This window comes from Octopus sinensis, linkage group LG4 (assembly GCF_006345805.1).
Source record: "Octopus sinensis linkage group LG4, ASM634580v1, whole genome shotgun sequence".
In the NCBI taxonomy this organism is placed as follows: Eukaryota; Metazoa; Mollusca; class Cephalopoda; order Octopoda; family Octopodidae; genus Octopus; species Octopus sinensis.
In genome coordinates, this window is record NC_043000.1 from 150,457,229 (window position 1) to 150,472,437 (window position 15,209).

Below are 15,209 nucleotides of genomic sequence, written 5' to 3' on the forward strand. Positions count from 1 at the left end.
GTGTTTGTGTTTGAGTGTGAGTGTGAGACGAGGTTTGGTGGTGAAAGCGAGGCTCGCTCGAGAAGTTGGTGCGAGAATTGATTCAGTCAGATTCTGAGAGGAAAGGAGATAAGAAACTCTAAGGTGAGTGTCTTCACTTGAAACAAAAAAAAATTTATTTCTTCATTCATCTCTGGACCAAACAACCAACCACCAACACATACATATCAATTAGATGTTTATCTAAGCTAGATTATAATATAAATAAATCCAAAATCTGCTGCTCAACGATATATAAATATATATATATATATATATATATATATATATAAAATATCCATCCATCATCGCAGATAAAAAATAAATAATTTCCTGCCTGCTTTTTTTTACGTAAATCAGAAACGATTTCGTTCCGGCATTCGACAGACGGGAGGAAGCGAAACTCCTTTTTCCTCCTTTAAAAAAAACTCACCACATTTCTTTCAATATCTGCTGTTTTCTCTGCTAACAGACGAAGCAACAAACTCTACAGTAACCAGGTATTATCACCATTACCCTATTCCTATTAATTTTTATTTCAAACCATTATGTTTTTCCCATCCTTTTCCACACAAAATGCCAACCGAGTCTTGTCATTTTTTTCCTCTCTTTAGAAAGGGATTTCGACATTTCCCGTTCGTCCACTTTTGCCAGCCGCCATTTACTCTCGTTTTTCATAACGTACATACATATATATATTTTACCAGTATTTTTCCTCTGTAAATTTGTAAAAACCCGTACACTTAATTGCTTGAGAACTTTACCCATTTGCAATCTGTAGCTTCTTTGTCCAAATTTTTTTGCAGTTTCACTGGATTTTATGCCCGTTTTTATTCCGCACATTTCTGAGAGAGTTTACTCCGTAAATCTCCCTCTTTCTGTTTTATTCGATAGTCATTGAGCAAGAAAAAACATTAGACATTATTTCAAAGTAGGTATTTATCTTGTTTTCCCGTCAATTCCAGGCGAATCGAGAGTCTTTCTTCTCTCGTCTCTCCACTTTTACCCGAATGGCCGCCTGCTGCACTGCTACACTCTGCTGCTAGTTCGAGTAATTTAATATCGCCTTTTATTCAGGCAATTATCTGACTAATTGAAGATAAATTTCTCTTCCTACCTGTGTCTCATTTCCTTTATTAATGTCTCACGGCTGCACCAAGACCTTTACCTTTATCCTGAATGTTCTGCCATAAACATTTTTTTTCTCCTTCACTTTTTGACACAGTTCAGACCGGATGAGACGAGAGAAAGGAAGGAAGCACGCTGTTTGAGAGACAGAAAAAGACCATAAAAAAGAAGCTAAAACCGACATAATTCCTTTATTTTAAGATTATACTGTCACTCAGTCGTTGTCATCTTAATCTTAAATCATCAGTCGAAGTGTATCGGACTGAAATATGTCATCATTTCTGGTTTTAGCTACAGAAATTGCTGCATTTTTGTAGAAGACTGGGTTCTGATAAATGATAAGTCAGCGTGTTACAAGTTGTCCATGAAGGAACAAATCATGGGCAATCATGAATCCCACTGGCAACAAAAAACCCACCCATTTAGACAGACTTCAAGACTTTCCTCTGTATAGAAAGGACGATGATGATCTTCACTATTCTTTCCTGTTTTTTAATTGTCACAAACTAGAAAAGAAATATCTCACACACGATTTGTGCAATTTCCTCTTTTGCTGCAATGGGACATTTTATTTTTAAACTGACCTATATTCAAAGCCGAGAGAGTGTCTCGAGATAACAAAAATAAATACATAAAAACCACTTGCTTCGCTTGTTCATTGTTTATTATACTATATTATATACACACCAGAAATTTTGATCGTTTCATTGGTGTTTTTCCTTATATACGCCTTAATTTTTTTCATGTAACTCAGAAAGTATGTTCTAGTCCACACCTTGTTTCGGTTAACCTTTTGTATATTATTTCATATTTCATTGGCACAGAAGAAGCCCCAACATTTCAGCACCAAATAAACTTTAAATTTGTACATTAATCTTATTTTAGTTTTGGTTTTGATGTTAACTTGCGAAAGTTTTAGTTTAGTTTTTGTATTTCTTTGTCAGTTTCGCTTAAATTAGTCAATCACCCATTTTTCCCCTTACTCTACGATTCACAAGATTTTTAAATCCTTCAATTTCTGTGTTACTTGCTACCCGAAATCCTTATATATATATATATATATATATATATATATACATATATATTTGTTTCTTCTGTGTGATAAACATTTTGCATTGTTTTTATAAGCTTTTGTATCAACCACAGACTATATATATAGTCTGCCTAATGACTTACGTGATTACTAGTTTAAAATTATTTTATTGCAGCATTTTTATGAGTCAGAAGGCCCCAAAACCCATATTGTCAGGCCAGCGGCTGAAGACTAGAAAGAGGGGTAAAGTTTGATTTTGATTCTTAAAAATGTCTAATTGTCCTTATAATTGGTTTGGCTTCTTGATAATATCTGGAAACTAATTTCCAAGATTCTGCAAGTTTCGTCATATATTCTAAGTGCTATTTTATAATTTGCCCCCTTTTTTTTTTCCTTTGCTAGATGAAAAAGAAAAATACGATCCTTCATCGTTTCGTGATGCCATTATTTTAGGCCTGAATGAGTGTTCAAATGATTTAGAGCAGGTAAGAGTTGTATTGTTTTTTTTCTATTATTATTATTGAATCAGTCTCTATCCTTTGCTTTTTATACTTCGTTCTCTCAGAATTCTTTCACTTTGGCACCTTTTCTTGTTACTTTAGTGATTTGTTTAGACGAAAGGCTTGTAAATTATAACTCCAGTTGAAAGGATAATTTTCCATATTTTTGTGCATAGAGTGGCTGTGTTGGTAAGTAGCTTGTTTACCAACCACATGGTTTCGGGTTCAGTCCCACTGCGTGGCATCTTGGTCAAGTGTCTTCTGCTATAGCCTCGGGCCGACCAAAGCCTTGTGAGTGGATTTGGTAGACGGAAACTGAAAGAAGCCCGTCGTATATATGTATGTGTGTCTGTGTCTGTCCCCTCCCAACATCGATTGACAACCGATGCTGGTGTGTTTATGTCCCCGTTACTTAGCGGTTCGGCAAAAGAGACCGATAGAATAAGTACTGGGCTTACAAAAGAATAAGACCCGGGGTCGAGTTGCTCGATTAAAGGCGGTGCTCCAGCATGGCCGCAGTCAAATGACTGAAACAAGTAAAAGAGTAAAGAGAGATATTTGGAGTTGTTATATGCAGTTAAGTATATACACACCATGATTATTATGTTTTAAAGTGAGGAACTTCTGTGTGACTTACTGTTACATTAACTTCTTGTTTGAGATCAAATATTCCTTTATTTCAGTTGGTCTGTAGTCGCTGATATGACTTTGTGGAGTATGTAATATTACTAGTGTTTATATACATCCTATGTCATTTGTCTAGCTATTTAAGACTGATAACTTTCAGTTGTAAGCTAATTGCCTTCAGAATAAATCTTGCAATAAATTATATATTTCACTAATCTAATAATCTTAATGGCACTTTTACCTTCATATGACATCCTAAATCTTTTTGAATTTTAGCAAGAAGAAACTCATTCCTATGCTAAATTAGAACTTACACTGATATAAATTCAGTTCTACGAAAGAATACTGAAATTCCACATACTTCAATTTAACATTCAGAACTATGTGGTAAAGTGTAGTTACTTTTTTTTATAGACTGATAATATATATAGTAGTCATATATATTTACCACATAGTTCTGAATGTGGAATTTCAGTATTCTTTTGTAGAACTGAATTTATATCAGTGTAAGTTCTAATTTAGCATAGGAATGAGTTTCTTCTTGCTAAAATTCAAAAAGATATAAGATGTCATATGAAGGTAAAAGTGCCATTAGGATTATTAGATTAGTCTATCTATTATCAGTCTATCAGACTTTACATTGATCAGTGGCCCGGTACAATAGTTGCAGTTCTGATGATTTAAACTGGTGACTGTGACCAATTGTATAGCACTTGGTATACTATGACTCATCAAAAGTTTTTGTTCTTGCCAATCAGTTTTCTGATGTAAAGTTGGCTGCCCTATTGTTGCATAACAAGTTTCAGATATAATTATTATTGAGCTAATTACATAGAAAAATTATTTAATTGTAAATGTTTTCTTCATAGGTTATTAAGTATCTTGATACTGCTGGTTCACGTCTTGATTACCGTCGTTATGCTGAGGTGCTGTTTGATATCTTATTTACTGGAGGACAATTAGGTAAGTTTGTTTTATATACTTTTTTTTTATTGAAATTTATCTTGGTGTAAACCTATTCATGATGCAGTATTATGTTGGTAGTGTTTATTTTTAAAAGATACACTCGCGGAGTGGTTGGCGTTACGAAGGGCATCCAGCTGTAGAAACACTGCCAGATCAGACTGGAGCCTGGTGCAGCCCCTGGCTTCCCAGACCCCGATCGAACCGTCCAACCCATGCTAGCGCGGAAAACGGACATTAAACGATGATGATGATAGTTGTAATTTTGTCATCAAATTGAAGAGTGGATCCCGATTATTGGATATCTATAAATAAACTACACTTTACCACATAGTTCTGAATGTTAAATTGAAGTATGTGGAATTTCAGTATTCTTTTGTAGAACTGAATTTGTATCAGTGTAAGTTCTAATTTAGCATAGGAATGAGTTTCTTCTTGCTAAAATTCAAAAAGATTTAGGATGTCATATGAAGGTAAAAGTGCCATTAAGATTATTAGATTAGTGAAATATATAATTTATTGCAGTAGCCATTAATTGACTGGTTTCAATTTGGCTGGATATTGTCTACATTAAGTGCTTCAGTTATATACCATGAATGGTAATGAAAGTATGGTACTGTTGTGTGGTTGGGCTTCTTTAGACTGTAGTTATTCATTTGATTGGTGCAGCTGTAACCAATCCTTAATGGAAATTCCATGTGTCCCTTGTAAGCACATTTACAAACATCATCATCGTTTAACATCCGCTTTCTATGCTAGCATGGGTTGGACGGTTCAACTGGAGTCTGGGAAGCCCGAAGGCTGCACCAGGTCAGTCAGATCTGGCGGTGTTTCTACAGCTGGATGCCCTTCCTAACACCAACCACTCCGTGAGTGTAGTGGGTGCTTTTTATGTTCCACCGACACAGGTGCCAGACGAGGCTGGCGAACAGCTACGCTCGGATGGTGTTTTTTACGTGCCACCTGCACGGAGGCCAGGCGAGGCTGGCATGGCCGCGATCGGATGGTGTTTGTTACACTTTGCAATAAATATATTGACTACCTTATATAGCTATAGATTTTTTTTTTTTGCTTTATGTTCTGGAAGAAGAGTCAGTATCCATGTTTTTAGCTCTCTGAATTTGAAATTAATGCTCTTAATTCTGCTTAAACTGTTTGCTGGCCAATACCTGCAGGAAAGACACGAGCTGGGAACTCATACGGGTCATTGTTCCAGGAAGGATGGATTGGGTACAGTCATTAGTGTCAGGGTGGTGGTAGTGGACAACAAAAAAAAGAATTGAGAGTGCTGGAGTGGAGATGGTATAAAATCATCCGTCACTGAAGAGCCAGAGGCCAGTGTAGGAGCAATGGAAAAAAGGCAAAGAGGAAACAGTTGCCTCTGCAGCAGAAACTGGAGTATATGTCAGAGTGATTTTTATGCCAGTCAGTCAAGTGGCCTTCCTCTGGATAAGATTTAGGATGACTTTGGTTGCAGCTGCATCACTGACCTACATTTGGGAACAATGCTACATTGTGAAAGTCATCTGAGTGTTATAGAACAGGTTTTTATGGAATTATCAAGAAAAGGCTCATATCATAGGCTAATTTTTTTCTGACGATTTTCCCCACAACCTCACCACTTGTTGCAGTCCCTTATCTTTGTGATGTTTAGCCTCTGCAGATCAGCCTTCACCACTACTTTCTTGGGCCTCCTTTGTATCAGTGCACTCTTCTCTCTTGTGCACAGTATCTAATTCCTTCCTCTTATATATAGTTTTCTTTTAGTCTATTTATGTTCCAACATTCATACACATGAATTTTATGCATCCAATAAAGCATAACCCATTTCTTTTCAGTCTTTGCATTCAAAGCCCACATTTTGCTACTCTGTAATATTTAAACTTTGTATGAGGCTTTATGAATAATACTATCTACCCATCACTTGGGGCAAGAATCCTTCAAAATAGCTCCATGAATGTTTTCCATCTCATTTTCCCAATTACTATGATTTGGGGAAGTTGTAATAATTTTGTCTAATCTTATACATAGTCAATGAGCCTGTACTGCTGTAGTTTGCAGGCTGGTGCAAGATTTATTTTGAAGGCAATTAGAAAGAATATAGAGCAAAGCAAATGAGGAAATGAAAGCAGTTTGGCTTCCAAAAAATGTTTTTATTTCTTCGTTTGCTTTGTGTTATCTTCTGTTAATGTAATAATTCTTACATCAAGAGTATTCACTGATATTGTCATAATTTTTAAATATATAGAGGCCGATGCCAGCGCCGCCCCGACTGGCTTCTGTGCCGGTAGCACATAAAGAGCACCATCCGAACGTGGCCGTTGCCAGCGCCGCCTTGGCTGGCTTCCGTGCCGGTGGCACGTTAAAAGCTCCAACCGATCGTGGCCGATGCCGGGCCCCCCTGGCACCTGTGCAGGTGGCACGTAAAAAGCACCCACTACACTCGCGGAGTGGTTGGCGTTAGGAAGGGCATCCAGCTGTAGAAACTCTGCCAGTTCAGACTGGAGCCTGGTGCAGCCCCTGGCTTCCCAGACCCCGGTTGAACTGTGCTAGCGCGGAAAATGGACGTTAAACGATGATGATGATAGAAAAAGAATATTTAAAATTTTCTCCAGTATTTAGAGGGATGTGATTTTTGCAGTATAGTGTTAATACTTCACCTTTTTGTAATCTTTACTTATTTTAACTCTGGCTATTAAAATGCTCTATCTATGATTATACTTAAAGCAGTTTCTCTAAATTTTTAGTTTCTTGATAAGGAATAACCCCATTGCTTTTCAGTGGAACTGGTTAATGTTGCTGTGAGCATTGAGGCTAAAAGTTGGCATATTTTTTTCAATGTTTGTCATATAACTCACACCCACACCACTGAAATAGTTACATATTGAAGGCTGCAATCAAGTTGTTTTATTAGTTCTCAATGTCGAAGACCTCACCCAGATCACTGATTATGGCCCATGGGTGGATGTTGTTTACCTTTACTTTGCTAAAGCTTTTGATTCTGTGTCACACAAAAGACTTATGGCAAAACTCTGCAATGGGTGTGAAAGATGATCTTTTTAACTGGTTGGTGTCCTTCATTCTCAGCCGAAAAGAGGTAGCGACTGTTCTTGGTCCCCTTTTGTTTGTTGCATATTTTAATGACATTAGATGCTAACTTAAAGAATGCCACAGTCCTGAAATATACAGATGACACCACCAAAGTGTAACTTGATAAAAAGGGAAGATCCTGAACACTATAGATCTATCTTGCAATTGGACCTGGACACACTGCAGCAATGGTTCATGGACTGGTAACACAAGCTGGCTGTGGACAAATGTAGCATCATGCATTTTGGGAGGAAAAACCTAGCACCTACATACTCCCTCCACAATAATATCAAGAAGCCTTCTTGTGAATGTGACCTGATCATTACTGACAAGTGATTTGCACTGGACAAAAGCACATCTCTAAAATTGTCAAGAAGACCGAGGGTGTCTTGGCATCACTTGGCAAGACTTTTGTCAGCTGTTCTCTAGCTATCTTTTTAAAGTTGTATATGACTATGGTGCGGCCACGCTTGGAATTTGCATCACCAGTCTGGAACCCCTATCTTGCTCAGTACATTGTTCTGGAAACTATACAGAGATGTGCAACCAAGCAAATATCCTCCATCAGGCATCTACCATACTCTGGATGCCTTGCTTCCCTGGACATGGATACATTGAAGCTCCGACGTCTGTAACTGTCTTGGTAAAAACCTACAAAATTATTAACCATCATGCCAACAACCACCTTGAGCACCATTTTGAATTCCATGTGTTAAACATGTGTAGGCATGCTTGCAAAGTTAGAAAACAGCATAGCTCCCATGACTTTTGGAAACATTTTTTCACAGTCAGTTGCTAAAGCATGGAACAAACTACCTGTATCAGTTGTTGGCTAATGAGACATTGCAGCCTGAAATTCGCCAACACTACACCTGATATCCACCCTCCATACACATGTCTCATACACTTCGCTTTCCTGACATTTGTACATAATTCTATATATTATGCGTGCACCTTTTGATAAGTTGTAGTGCACCTGAGCACCTATTGTCAGTATTTTAACCATCTAGTTTATGATGAATATTTTACTTATAATATATTTTTTAATTACAATCCCACTCTCAAGGAGTGGAGGTGGGGGACAAGAAAATGGTATAATAGTTTTAAAACTTAGAAATTAGTAACAGGTGTCCAGTTTCTGATTGAATCTTATATACATTGGTATTAAGATAAAAAAAAAACTAACAAAATTTGCTCAGGTACGGTATGTGTTTGACATTGCAGTGTCTAGTCCTATTGCTGTTCAACAAAATGGCTGTTAAAAAAAAAACTTCCATCCCTGCCTTAATTGCAACAATTATATGGTTGAAATTTCATAATTCATTTTCATTGAATTATCTTTACTAAATTGAAATTACATTTCTCTTTTTAATGTTAAGCACCTGGTGGGTTAATTGTTCAAGACACTGATCCAACTAAACCCTCTCGAGCTGATATATGTGTCTTTACTGCCGAAAAGAATGTAGAAACATTAAAGGCATTTTATGAAGTAAGTTCCATTTTGTTCATTAATGTTATGTTTCCAATCATTATTTGTGGTTAATCTTTTGAGACAGCGTGTACATTTTTTTTTTTCATAAGTATTTAGACAAATAAATTTCGATGCTTATTAAATACCATTCATTGATTTTGTATTTAAATTTGTTTCAGGTGTTCTTCAAGCTAATTAGACGGTACAAGTACCTTGAAAGATCTTTTGAAGATGAGTTGCAAAAAGTAAGTTGACTAAATTTTACACTTTTTGTTTATTCAGTGTGTGTGTGTACCAGTATATCCCTTTGTATCTCTTGAGCTTTAATAAATCTATTTGCTGGTATTGTGCAGAGATTAAGGCCTTTGCAAGTACATAAGTCATTGATAAGCACTTTCCCATATTCTAATTTTATTAATTTGTTAAATGTCTTCAGTTTCACTATCACAGCCACTGGAGCACTTATGCTTGTGACTTAACTAAAACTGAAATTGAAATATTTTCCCCCTCGTTTTTCTTATCTCTGAGAATTAGGAGAGACTACTTTCAAATTTGTTCTTATCACTTGCTTTATTTTCTTTTTAATTATTAGCCACAAACCCCAACTTTCAAAACATAACTGGTTTCAGTTTCCATTATTTTCATCTGACCTCTGGGGAACTTATTGCATTTTCAACTTCTCTGATCCTTCTTAGCTTTAGTTAATGTTTATATATATATATAAACATTGGCCTGCTCGCTTAGCCAGCGGAGTGGCGTCATTTAAAGGCTAAAGCAATGCGAAGCGCATTGTGACCAGCGATGTATAGCAACATCTGATAGCCTGGTCGGAAAAAAAATATATATATGTGTATATATATATATATATATATATATATATATATAGAGAGAGAGAGAGAGAGCCATTTAGTAATGCATGTTAATCTTGTATAAAATGTGAAAGAGTATTTTATTGACTTCAATTATTTTGCAGATTCTCATTTACCTCAAAGCTTACAGTGAGGAAGAGCGCTGTAAGTTGGCTATCATCACAGGGCTGTTCTTGGCAAATGGCCTGTGCTCAGCAAAAATTCTCTCAAGCCTCTTTGAACAACATGTTGTTAAAGAAGGTATGTTGAAATAATAAACTGAACCTATTTTGTGTGATTTATTTCATGAATTTCCATTTCTAATTTTCAATTTCAATAAGAATTAGCAATCACTTTATTTGATCAGTTTTATAAAGAATTCTGAAACTTTAGGGATATTTGAATAACTTTTTTTTTTTTAATTTAAGGTTTATCATTGGAATTTTCCACTATCATGTTCCGAACATGGTTGAATGAAAAAGATATTAATAGTGTGAGTGCCGCTATGAAACGTTCTCAAATTGAAAACCGCCTTTTGGTAAGTTTCCATTCAATCCATGCTTAAATGTTTATATAATGTCTCTTTTTACTTTAATTTGTAAACTGATACTCATACTTTTTTTTCTTTTGTCCGTGCAGGAACTATTTCCAATAAATAAACGCAGTCAGGAGGCTTTTCTCAATCATTTCCAAGAAGCTGGTCTTGGACCAGTTGCTAATTTACAAGTTAGTTGTATTTCTATCATTTCACCTTTTGATCTTGAATTTTTGATTTGTTATATATTTAAAAATCGTTTTCTTTTTTTTTAAATGTTGACTTTATTTGAAAATCTCGATTCTCCATTTCTCTTTTTTTTTTTTTTTAAGCGTGTCCAACAATCAGCCGAAGTAAAGAAAGAGTTACAGAAGGACTTGACAAGAATGATCAATGATAATGAACCCATAAAAGAGGTATTGTTAAAAATTGCTTCATTTTAAAATGTTATAAATTCATCATAGTTTAGGTATCTTAGTATTTTTAGTAATGATAATGAACCCATAAAAGAGGTATTGTTAAAAATTGCTTCATTTTAAAATGTTATAAATTCATCATAGTTTAGGTATCTTAGTATTTTTAGTAATGATAATGAACCCATAAAAGAGGTATTGTTAAAAATTGCTTCATTTTAAAATGTTATAAATTCATCATAGTTTAGGTATCTTAGTATTTTTAGTAATGATAATGAACCCATAAAAGAGGTATTGTTAAAATTGCTTCATTTTAAAATGTTATAAATTCATCATAGTTTAGGTATCTTAGTATTTTTAGTAATGATAATGAACCCATAAAAGAGGTATTGTTAAAAATTGCTTCATTTTAAAATGTTATAAATTCATCATAGTTTAGGTATCTTTGTATTTTTAGTTTGTCTTACTTGTAAAGCAATTTCATCTATCAGAAATTCATTTGAATTGGTGGGTGGGGTGACCACTTCTGAGTTGGCCTTTTGCAAACATAAAATGTTAGGTAGCAGTTTGACTTATAGCATAAGCATATAATATTTCACAAGTAAAGCTTTTGTGGACTTCCCTGCTCAGTAAAAGATGATGCCCAATAAACTTGTCAATTTTAGAGAACATTTAATTTTAGAATAAAGGTTGCTTTTCAGTCTTATGGCAGTTATGTCAATAGCCCTTAATCTGATTTTAATTTTTTTTAATACCAAGTCAGATATTGTGCAGTATTGAAAAAATAATTCTGTAACAGCAGTTTATTATTGATGTGCAGATTGTCTAAATTCATGTAAATAAGTGTGCTGTTGAATTACATTTATTTCTCACTTCTTTTGGTTATATGCTATGTAGTTTCTTAACAATAAACTAAGAAACCTGTATATAAATTTGAGTTTAGTAAACTTTTTTTCTTTTTGTGTGTATAACTTGGGAGGTAAATTTTTTTTCTTTTATCAACATAATAGAGGAAAATACTTACACAATTTGCTCGTGGCTTAACATATATACATGCCTAGGCACAGCATAGCTGAATGGTTAAGTTTACTTCAAAATCATGATGGCCCCAGGCTCAATACCATTGTATAGCATTTTCCTTGTCCTCAGATTAACTCGTACTTTGTGAGTAAAATTGGGGTGGTAAAAACTATAGAAGCCATTTGGATGACATCTCACTTGATTCTGCCTTTAATATTACATTGAGTACGTGTTTCTGTGTAATGCTAATTCAATGAGTTGGTAACTGGGTAGAATAAAGAACTGAATTCTCACTATCAAAGCTGAAGAGATTGTGTGTGTATATACATATTTTTTACAGAGGAAAGCATTACCTAAATAGGTTGGTTTTTTGCCAGATATACAGACAGGCATGAGAATAAATTTGTATGCTATAAATTTTTGTCTTTGAGAATTATGTCAGGTACAATAAACTTTAAGATTGTCATTAAATGCTTGATTAAATTTGAGAAAAATCGTTTTTTTTTTGCAGATAATTGCTCATTTAAAAGAATACATGGCTAAGCACAAGCTCTCTGATCATGAAATGGTTGTCTTGGTAAGTAGATTTCTCATTAAATTCCAAATTAGCATTTTAATTGAAAACTTATGTTCTTGATAACAGCTTTGTATGTCATTTCAATTTTTTCAAATGGATTAAGTATAGACTCTTTAACTCTTAAAAAAAATAAAGGTCTCATTTGGATATATTTCTTGCTTATAGTCTGTATAAAATTGTGATGGTAACAGAAAAAGATATTGCACAAATACTTTTAAAGCTTTTTGTCAGTGAACAGGTCGCGGTCTTAAAGTGACGAAAATATTTTGACAAATTAAACTTAAATGTTGAAGTGAATCAAACGGCTTTTGTGTGTTTCTTAAATGGCTTATAAACACCTTCCACGCTGCAATTGTTTTCGTTTCAGCACACGATCTCAGATCAAATCACTTGCTATGCGAGTACATCTCCGTAATTTTAAAGCTTTATTTTATGGAAAATCTATTTTAAAGTTAAATGGTAAATATTCATAAATACTATGAATTGCCTAAAGCGTTTCTCTTACAATGCATTGGAAATGAGAGATAACAATGTTAGCATTGATTTTCCAAGAACATTGAGGGAGATCACTCTGATTTCTACAGTTGGTATATGTGGACAGTATTGGAATCATTTTCATTGGTTTGTAAGACTTTCTCTTGTGCTGCTAAATTGGTTTGTTCCAACAGTTGTCTGAACAAAACTGGGCAGTCTTTTAACTCAGTTTCTGTTTTTGTAGTATGGCTGATGTATTATTCTGACAGCTTCAGTATTCAGGAAACAACAAAAACTGGAGTTTATCTACAATAAATCCTTTGACATAGCCTCAAGACTGATTAAAAGTAGATTACAGACAACTAAACCAAATGGTTCTGTAATTGAGTGTCCTGAAAGGTCAGGTCCTATGCCAGAGTGAATTTTCTACTGCATCTGACATTGAGGTGTTTAATAAGGTTTTTCGTGCTTGTATTCACCCTGTAGGATTGATGCCATTAACATTATTCACGAACTGTTGCAAGTTGATGGCTGCAGAAGAAATGTGGAGTGTGGGGAGACATTCCAGAGTTGGAAGCATTGGGTGGGGGTAGGGGATGGCAAGTGAGTCAGGAGTGCTGTGTGTTGCAATGGAACAAAACCTACTAGCTTTGAGAAGAGGCTGCCATAATAGCACTTAAGTCAGACAAGACAGCAAGAGGTTGGAGTATATTTTCAAGTGACGTAGTGTCAAGTGGCTTTTATTTTTTTTTTTTATAGATGTAATCTGATGTTGTGCCATGAGTGCTTGTACAGCGTTAGTAGTTGCTTGATGGGAACTAATATATTTTCTAGCATTAAGATGTAGTCTTCACTATGTTGAGGATGTGTATTCACCAGGAAAACTCACCTCAATAATGGTTATGTCTGGCATTTGAAGTGAAACATCATCATCATTTAGTGTCCGCTTTCCATGCTAGCATGGGTTGGACGGTTCAACTGGGGTCTGTGAAGCCAGAAGGCTGCACCAGGCCCAGTCTGATCTGACAGTGTTTCTACGGCTGGATGCCCTTTGTAACGCCAACCACTCCGTGAGTGTAGTGGGTGCTTTTTACGTGCCACCCGCACAGGAGCCAGACAGTTTTATATAAATTTGAAGTTGAGAATTTTGTTAGCAAATATGTTTCTAATGTATTAAGGGTTATTGAGGATTCACCTGTTGCAGATTTTAAGTCTATGAATGGGTTTCAAGATATTCTTTTTTTCATTAGGTTTGGAATACAGTAATGGGAACTGTTGAATGGAACAAAAAGGAAGAACTCGTAGCAGAGCAAGCTCTCAAGCATTTGCGTAATTACTGTCTTCTGTTTACTGCTGTAGCAAAAACTGAAAAATCGGAGCTCAACCTCATGGTGAGAATCCAAGAATACTGCTACGACAATATCAATTTTATGAAGGTGTTTCAAAAAATTATAATACTCTTTTATAAATGTAAGCATTTTCTTTTTACTCATATCATTGTTGTGAAAATTGTGAATTTTTTTGCTAATTCTTACTCTAATGCTTTCATGTGGGGAGAGGCCAACAAGTGCACTTATGGGTTTCTTTCTGTAAAAAATGGCCTTTGGTGAGGGATGGGCACTGAATAAGATTTTGTTAGCAAGTGATTGTATAGACCGTTTGATTGATATACAATTCAATTTTTATTTTTTCTTAAGCTGAGGTCCTGTCTGAAGATGTGGTCCTAAAGTGGTATCGTGATAGCCCTTCTTCAAAAGGAAAAGGTATCTTTGTTAGCCAAATGAAGAAATTTGTGGAATGGCTAAAGAGTGCTGAAGAAGGTAAAAGAAATTTTCTTTTGTCTATTTCAATTTAAATTCTCTTAAAAAAAAATTTTTTTCATATTTTATCTCTTGTTTTTAATTTCTCTTTCAGAATCTGATTAGTCTGGGACAGTTACCAAGTACTTATTGTTCAGCGACATGGTCCCTCTACTATTAAAATTGTTAACAGACTGATACTGCCAAAGATTTTTACTTATTCCTACAGCATATAAAGCCCAGAAGAAATAACTATTTTGGATTTGGACTAATAGATATTTGCGAAACTCCCAGAACCTTTTACACAGGTGTTGAGTTTTGCAATAAAAGTTATGAAATTGCCAACAAAGCTTTCACTTTGTCATTTCACTTACGTTTTCACAATTTACCATAAAAGTAATGTTTTAGTTTTTCATGTAAATTTTTTTTCAACTGCTTTTGTGACTGCATCCCTTCCCTCCTCTTGTCTATAATTTCACATTGAAATGATATCCTTTTTTTCCCCCCTTCTCCTAATGAGATACAGGAAGTGATTACATGCTGGAACACATTGATCTCTGGTTATCCAGATTGGTTTGGTAGCAACTTTTTAGAGGGATAAATGGTGGACATTTTTTAACTTGAAAAACAGTTTTTGTAAGTGACAGAACTTCTAATAAAAGTGTCTAATGGTAAATGAATTTTCCAAACTTTTCTGTGTTTATCCCATTTAT

General features: G+C 35.0%; 2 protein-coding genes across 3 annotated transcripts in view; one reads left to right on the forward strand and one right to left on the reverse strand.

Annotated features, from left to right (window-relative positions):
- Positions 1-876, reverse strand: part of LOC115210191 (probable 39S ribosomal protein L45, mitochondrial) — a 60,771-nt gene extending 59,895 nt beyond the window's left edge. The window contains exon 1 of the mRNA XM_036502567.1: positions 787-876. Within this exon, the coding sequence (XP_036358460.1) occupies positions 787-861 (75 nt within the window). The 5' untranslated portion in view covers positions 862-876. The remainder of the gene's footprint in view (positions 1-786) is intronic.
- On the forward strand, positions 16-15,185 carry LOC115210190 (basic leucine zipper and W2 domain-containing protein 1). Of its 2 annotated transcripts, none has more exons than XM_029778654.2 (14): positions 16-123; positions 2,355-2,422; positions 2,582-2,664; positions 4,176-4,269; positions 8,739-8,848; positions 9,010-9,075; positions 9,804-9,939; positions 10,107-10,216; positions 10,318-10,404; positions 10,546-10,629; positions 12,158-12,223; positions 13,948-14,167; positions 14,395-14,517; positions 14,612-15,185. In XM_029778654.2, exons 2-14 carry the CDS (start codon positions 2,362-2,364, stop codon positions 14,620-14,622), a joined length of 1,251 nt encoding a protein of 416 aa, XP_029634514.1. In that variant the 5' UTR covers positions 16-123; positions 2,355-2,361; the 3' UTR covers positions 14,623-15,185. The 2 variants fall into 2 exon arrangements, with proteins under 2 accessions (XP_029634514.1, XP_029634513.1); XM_029778653.2 differs by lacking the exon at positions 16-123 and adding an exon at positions 379-518.
- Positions 15,186-15,209: the final 24 nt, after the last annotated feature.